This window comes from Sinohyriopsis cumingii, unplaced genomic scaffold, assembly GCF_028554795.1.
Source record: "Sinohyriopsis cumingii isolate HCF-2022 unplaced genomic scaffold, ASM2855479v2 utg000622l, whole genome shotgun sequence".
NCBI lineage: Eukaryota > Metazoa > Mollusca > Bivalvia > Unionida > Unionidae > Sinohyriopsis > Sinohyriopsis cumingii.
In genome coordinates this window covers 1,535,375-1,543,724 of record NW_028315918.1, presented here as the reverse complement: position 1 = coordinate 1,543,724, position 8,350 = coordinate 1,535,375, and the positions used below count along the sequence as shown (strand labels likewise).

At 36.2% G+C, this 8,350-nt stretch overlaps 1 protein-coding gene across 3 annotated transcripts in view; it reads right to left on the bottom strand.

Annotated features, from left to right (window-relative positions):
• Positions 1–788: 788 nt before the first annotated feature.
• LOC149773653 (protein henna-like) overlaps positions 789–8,350 on the bottom strand; it is a 95,139-nt gene continuing 87,577 nt past the window's right edge. For all 3 annotated transcript variants that reach the window (XM_089946263.1, XM_089946264.1, XM_089946265.1), the window contains one exon: positions 789–4,255. In XM_089946263.1, coding sequence (XP_089802389.1) covers positions 4,212–4,255 — 44 coding nt within the window. In that variant the 3' untranslated portion in view covers positions 789–4,211. The remainder of the gene's footprint in view (positions 4,256–8,350) is intronic.

Below are 8,350 nucleotides of genomic sequence, written 5' to 3'. Positions count from 1 at the left end.
ATACCTAAGAGGTAGGTCAGTATGCATGAAGCCTTGTGGTCAGTGTCAAAGAAAAGAAATTCAAAAATATTTCAACGCCGTCACATGGGTATGAAATATAGGTCCAACATGAACAGTGCCTGAAAAATGAAACCAAGATACAAAATTTAACCTGGGCCCCGAGTGTCCGAGTGGTCTAAAGCACTCTCCGTTATGGATCACTGCCACCTCTGTCTGTGTGGGTTCGAGTCTAGGATTCAGCCAATGTGGGTATGTGAGAAAGCTTGCCAGTAGCTTCTCGTGGGTTGGTGGTTCTTCCTCCACCATTAATACTGGCCACCATGCATAGCCTATCATGTGCTGAAAAATGGTGTTAAACCCCACAACAACAACAACATTTAACCAAATTAGATTGCTTGAAATATGGATCATAGTGATCTACTTTTGTAATAAGGACGTAGTTATTACCAGGATACAACCTTTCACCAAGTTTCATGATTATGAGTACAATAGCATGTTTGCGGGGTATAAAACTTTACACGGTCATGAGAAATACAAAACAATGTACATAGAATGGAGTCATGTATATATACAGTTAGCTCCCTTGCCCTCCACCTTAGAAGCAGGTGCCATGAAAACCACTCAAAATTGCTGCCGAGGACACAGGAAAAATTTAGGCTGACATGCAGTGAGACTGCACATATGTATATTCTTGTAATTGTGTGTAAGCTGATGCCAATGCTGAGGGTTGTACAATGTTTTTTTCCCACCTTGCAAATGTTACATATATAAATAAATCAACAACACCCTTATCAAACCTCTTTATTAATGTATTTGAATAGAAACTGTATAAAAATATGCCTATTCCAATTAGTAAAGAAACTACATCAAGCTTTATTTCTGCTATTACTGCAGCTTTACAAAATACTGCCATTTTATTGATCATATACTACAATTTGACAGATCATGTTCTACCATTTGACAGATCATGTTCTACAATTTGACAGATCACAACTCTTCATCACAACTTACCATTATGCTTATATACAAGTCAGACCAACTGTAAACTATATAGACTCTAATCTGCCATCACATTAAGTACCAGCAGAGCAGGGTCTATGTTGTTTAACCTACTGATTACTCCTAGATTCAGATCTGTTGGCAATACATGGCAGGTCTGGGAATATGCAGTTTACAGTTGGACCAAACTTGAAAACTGTATATCTGATAGATCTTTCATTCTATATATGAGGCATGGCATACAACTTTAAATCATTATGAAACACTGAATATGATATCAATATTCTTTGGTGTCAATCTGCAAGAGATTTTCTATTAAGTTAAATTTACATAAAAACCATATACAGTCTGAACTAGCAACATATGACCTGGGTCGACATGGAATGATGTGGATCAATGCTACTTGTCTATCAAAGATGGCTTATGGTGACATGACTCCCCATTTTGAAGGAACAATGATAAAAATAATTTCAAGATGGCTGTTGTGGTGGCCATATTGGATAACAGATTGGCATAATTTCCATTTATGACCAAATTGACACAAAAGGCCTTTCTGTGAAAGCATAATGTTGATATAAGCAACCATCTAGAAGAAATAGTGACAAGATTTTTAAGAAGGTCATTGTGGTGGCCATATTGGGGTACCATTTTCATTTAGGACCAACTAAATATCAGAAGTCTTTAAATGAAAAATCACATGGTGACACAACCATTCATTCAACATAAATAGTGGTAGAAAGATTTTCAATATGGCCCCCTCATATCAGAACAGCACTAGTTTCATTTAGGAGCAACCAGACATAAGTATTTTCTTAAAAATCTCATGTTTATACACCCATCCATTTAGAAGGAGTAGTGATAATACAATTTTCAAGATGGCCACTATGGTGACCATATTAGATGTGGGAGTGTTTCCATTTAAACCCAACTAGAAATAGTTTAAAAAAACCTTGTCAATATGACTTTTCATTGGTGAGGAGTAGCCATGGCAGCCATAGTGGATGTCCAAGCAGCTACATTTCATTTAGGATGAACTGGACATAGTAAGAACTCTGTTAGTGGAAAGAGCATGTCAATATTACCATCTAATCAAGAGATAGTTTAACCAGATTTTCAAGCTTCTGTGTGGCCATACTGGATATCAGTAAGGCACCATTACCACCATGGTCAAACTTATAAGAAGTCTTTTAATTAAAAAATCCCTACTGATATGACCATCATTTCCAGAGGAGTAGCAATAACAAGAGTTTCCAGAGAGCCACTGTTGTAGCCATATTGGATGTCCAAACTGCACCATTTTCATTTACCAAATAGACCATGGGATGATTGTGTGTATAAAGTTTCCATGGAATCTTCCTAATAGGTTAGTTACAGCAGTAATAAAAATAAACTTATGCTAATGGGCAGACAAGTGGACAATGGATGGACAACAGACAACAGACCATTCCTTGAGCTCCCCTGGTCTTTTATTAGTAGAGCTAAATACAGTGTGCTTGTGAAAATTCATTCAAATATAGAGGCAGTTATGCAGTTTGTATAAATGGTGACCATTCATTGCAGGCATTACTGTAGGTGTAAATACATGAAAGTTGGCTAATACAGACACATTTTGATTTCTACCATTGTTTTTATTTATAAGTAGTCAGTCTAGATAAATAAATTGCTTCCAAGAGTAAGCATAAAAGAAAGTGTGGTTTCTGCCCACACATTGTCTTAAGATGTGTCTGCAATTTACCTCAACAAAGCGACACCCATGTCTTGCCATTTGTAAATCCAAAGGATGAAGACCTCTATACAGTGTCATACAGATACCACCATATGTTGGAGTGTGTTGTAAAGGTGCTGTCATCAGGAAACTGGTTAATTTTCCATTTGTTGCTTAATTATATTAGTAACCACTGTAATGATGAAAAGAAATGGATCATGTTCAGATCACCACAGTATCTGTGTGGTAACATATAATGAACATATTTTTCATCAAAAGCACTAAAATAAACCAGTAAAGAGATTAACATGTCTTCAAAGCATGCATTTTGACCTTGATTCTCCTCTTCATGGTCACATCCAGTAAACATTAATTCAAATCTCTTTCATATATAAAAATATTATTCAAATCTCTTTCATAAATAAAATATTAACCATCAACAAAGGCAGAATATGTGACCATATTAAGTTTATGACATTTTCATGAATATTTACAAAGTTTCTACAATATCTCATATTCTATAACAGTAAAATAGGTAGTCTCATAAATGTATTGAAGTCGATGTCAAAAGGGTGAAGTAGGCACATCCTTCAAGTTTGCTGAAGAAATTAGATTACAAACTAAAAAGGTTATAACTACTAACCTGTACCACATGGGAATGCAAATATCTGAGCAAGTCAATTAATTTCAATTTGGTTAGAAGTATGTTCTGTACCAAATGAAGGCACATACAAGGCAAATTCCTGTATGAATCTGTGAGACATTTACTAGTCACTGTAGGCAATTTTCTGCAAGGCATTATTGGTACCACAAGTATTAGATTATCATTTAAAAATGTTTAAAAATGTTTCATTGATAAAGAGGTGAAATAATTTTTAAAAATCATGGTTTTACCCATAATGCCTTGTATATGACAATGACATCATCAGCTACAAAGCTTACACCTAATCAAAACTGAAATTCATTTATTTGCTCAAAATAAATCATTATTGCCAGGGCTTGTAATTAAAATTGTTAATTTTTTTCTCAGGATATTTGAAGGATGTACCTATTCTGAATCTGTCATTTGTCATGGAATTTGAATCTATTGTTTGTCAAGAAATCTGCATCTGTCATGGAATTTCAATCTGTCATGAAATTCAAGATTCTAATAATACTTTGTAGCACTGAAGTCTGTAAAATCAATCTGTGAGAACAGTAAAAATTGGCCAATTAACCAACCATCCCCCTCCCATCTCCTCCCCACCCCCACAAAGAGCATATAAACATTTTTTTATACATATAAACGAACTTCAATGCTGAAAATAATTTTAAACAACAAATATATGTATATGTACAGATACAGATATATATATTCAAAATGTACAAAGCATTTAACTGTAAACCCAGTATCAATATATGATACAAACAGTTCAATCACAAGTAATAAAGGAATATTTTTGGTCCTGTCTGTCCATGTAACTTGAATAAATTGGTGGTATTCATACTTCCTGCAACAAAGTCCTTTTTACTTGATCTTACTGAGTGCCTGTTCCAGAAGATCAAGGTCACCTGAAATGAAGTTATGGGAAAAATGCAATATATTGTAAGTGTGAATAAGCGTAACAGTTACATCTTATGTGTTATGTGTAGGTGGGTGGGTGGGGGTGAGTGGGTGGGTGTGGGCTATAACCCATAATTGATTTTTATTGTCAGGGTATTTAAGGCACTTATTTTTAAGTTTTACCTGTATTACTACATGTCTGACAAATGTTTACATTAGCAAAAGTTAGTGTGACTACTGAAGCAATTTAATAAAAATTAAAAGTAATGAAATGTTTTTGGCAAATAAGATTGGATGAAGGGCTTATTTTGGCCCCCATTTTTTATGGTTGTACCACAATTGCTGATGTAAATGCTGAAATACATTTAAATTTGTTCCTAAAATGTGTGAATATTCATCAAAAATGTCAAATTTTGCCATATTTCCTCATCTTCAAAGTCCTCAAAAACTACAAGAACAATAAAAATCGGAGTTTTTGAGAGAATATACTTTTTAAACCATCTAACACATTTAATTTGTATAGGTGTTCTGGTTTGTGTTCATTCCTTACAAACAGAAAAATGAAGACAAATTGTGTTCTCAGCTCACTCATTATCTGTCCATTGCAATATGGATCTTGTATGTCCATTGTTTAATAAACCTTCATTCATTATGACCTTTCCATTATGAACCATCACTCATTATGACCTTTGCTTCACTCATTATCTGCCCATTGCAATACGGACCTTCACTCAATATGTCTATTGCAATATGGACCTTCACTCATTATAACCATCAATTATTATATGTCTAGTACAATAAGGACCTTCACTCATTATATGTCTATGACAATAAGGACCTTCACTCATTATGACCTTCACTCATTATATGTCTATTACAATAAGGACCTTCACTCATTATATGTCTAGTACAATAAGGACCTTCACTCATTATATGTCTATTACAATAAGGACCTTCACTCATTATGACCTTCACTCATTATATGTCTATTACAATAAGGACATTCACTCATTATGACCTTCACTCATTATATGTCTATTACAATAAGGACCTTCACTCATTATATGTCTAGTACAATAAGGACCTTCACTCATTATATGTCTATTACAATAAGGACCTTCATTCATTATGACCTTCACTCATTATATGTCTATTACAATAAGGACATTCACTCATTTTATGTCTATTACAATAAGGACCTTCACTCATTACACTGGTCAACAGTGAAATCATTACTGACTTGAAAAGGCCCTAATCTGTAGTATTTTGGTGTGCCGAACACGAATATAACCGTGAAAAATTTGTATTGGCTCTCGTTTTGAAGATATTCATATACCTCATTTTCTATGTTTCACTGTGTAAATTTCTCCAGTAGGACTGCAGCAACATCCGGAATAATGATGTAACATTGCATAATACCATCATGCTCACATCATCCACAGTTGATTGCATCATTTTCTGATGCAATGCAATACTAATGCCATGCGGCTGCTGAAGTAAGTTGACGTCAGCAGTGTACTATACATGTGTAGGCCTATTATACTAATGCCAGGCGGCTGCTGAAGCTGACGTAAGCAGTGTACTATATAAAGCCCAATCAGATAGGTTCAGCATTTAAAATATTTTAGACGTTGTGCGAGACAGTTCAAGCTACTGTTACATAAAACTTATTATTTTATCCATTTACGTACAATAAAGAACAGTAATGCCTCGAAAGTGTGTTAATACCGCGGACAATTTTTGCTATATTTGTGGGGAAGTGACATTTGCCAACCAGAAGAAAAGGATCAATTCTCAAGTGAAGAAGGCATATCATCTTTACTTCGGATGCAAGGTTGGTGACCAAGACAAGCCTTGGGCTCTGCATATATGCTGTGCTACATGTACAACACAGCTTTCACAGTGGTTGAATTGCAAAAGGTCATCAATGCCGTTTGCAGTCCCAATGGTGTGGAGAGAGCCAAGCAACCACCTAAATGACTGTTACTTCTGCTTGGTTCCTCCTCTTTCCGGCGGAATAACGAAGCGAAAGAAGTCGAGAATAGTCTACCCAAACATTCCGTCTGCATTGAGACCAGTTCCACATGGTGAGGGACTTCCTATTCCAGAACCTCCAGCAGAATATTCTCTTGATTCATCTGACGAAGACAAAGGTGAGTCGACCTGTTCTTCTCCTGGTCCATCCGCATGCAGTGATCCAGATTTTCACTGTGGTGCATCATCAACCCCACACAGAATAACACAGGAAGAACTAAATGACCTGATTCGTGATTTGGACTTATCAAAGAACAAGGCAGAATTGCTAGGATCAAGACTCCAACAATGGAATCTTCTAGAAGAAGATGTCACAATTACTGCATATCGAAAGCGCCACCAGCAATTGGAGCCTTTCTTCAGAAAGGAAAGTAATCTGATATTCTGTTCCGATATTGAGGGCCTCATGAATGCTTTAAAAATCACTCATGACCCACAAGAATGGAGACTATTTGTGGACTCTTCGAAACTGAGTCTCAAGGCTGTGCTTTTGCACAATGGAAACATTCTTCCATCTATTCCAGTAGCGTATGCTGTCCACATGAAAGAGACATACGATAACTTAAGGCAGCTACTGAATTCCATTGAGTATAACAAGTACAGCTGGCACCTCTGTGGTGATTTGAAGGTAGTTGCCCTTTTAATGGGACTGCAGCAAGGATATACAAAATACATGTGTTTCTTATGCGAGTGGGATAGCCGAGCAAGGGAAATGCACTACATGAGGAAGGAATGGACTCACAGGCAGAATGTAGCCATTGGAGAGAAGAATATCCAACACCCAGCTCTGGTTGAGGCTCAGAAAATCTTGCTACCACCCCTTCACATCAAACTAGGTTTGATGAAGAACTTCGTGAAAGCCATTGACCGGACTTTGCCAGCATTCCGATACCTGCATGAAAAATTCCCTCGACTCAGCGAAGCAAAGATTAAAGAGGGAGTTTTTGTGGGTCCTCAGATTCGAGAGCTTTTCAAAGATGACCGGTTCAACAACTTGCTGGAAGGTGACGCGAAACAAGCATGGAATGCTTTTCGCCTAGTTTCTACAAACTTCCTCGGAAATGTTAGGGCAGAAAACTATAAGGAACTAGTAGAAGACATGTTGATGAAGTATAAGAAACTTGGCTGCAATATGTCTGTAAAGATTCACTTCCTTCATTCCCATTTGGATTTCTTTCCTAGCAACTGTGGTATTGTTAGTGATGAACACGGCGAACGTTTTCATCAAGATATCGCAACAATGGAACAAAGATACCAGGGAAAATGGTCCACTACAATGCTGGCTGACTACTGCTGGACACTCCTCAGAGATGCTCCCGAACAGCTGTACAAGAGACAGGCGAAGAAATCTAAGATGTAGTCAATGACTTGATTTTTTATAGGTAGGCTATTACAGTTGACCTTTTACTATTGGAATGCATTTCGTTATGTAAACATTAATTTCTTGCAGATTACAAAAAAACTAGAGCCAATTTTGCAATTTGACTGTCATATTCGTGTTCAGCACATAAAAATTGATAAGAATTGACTAATTTTATTTCAGTAACATGACTTTTGTAAAAATTTGTTGTCCAGTGTTATATGTCTATTACAATAAGGACCTTCACTCATAATATGTCTATTGCAGTACAGACATTTACTTATTATACATCTATTAAAATATGGACCATCACTCATTATGACCTTCACTCATTTTATGTCTATTGCAATATGGACCTCCACTAATTATGACCATCACTCATGTTATGTCCATTGCTATACAGACCTACAAAGTCTACTTCAAACTATCACAAAAATGTCATTATTTTCCCCATTTTCTTTCAAAAAAATTGACATGCAAATCTTGAATGCCATTTGTATGGATGACTGTATTCTTTTTGCCATATTTCTGATAGCAGCATTCTTGATGCATTATTTCTAATGGTATTAGTGAGACATTCCTTTTGCCTTCTTTCTGATGGTGTTTGGGGGGCATCCTTGTTGCCTTATTTTGAATGGTATTTGGGGGCATCCTTTTTGCCTTATTTCTGATGGTGTTTGGTGCATTCTTTTTGCCTTATTTCCAAATG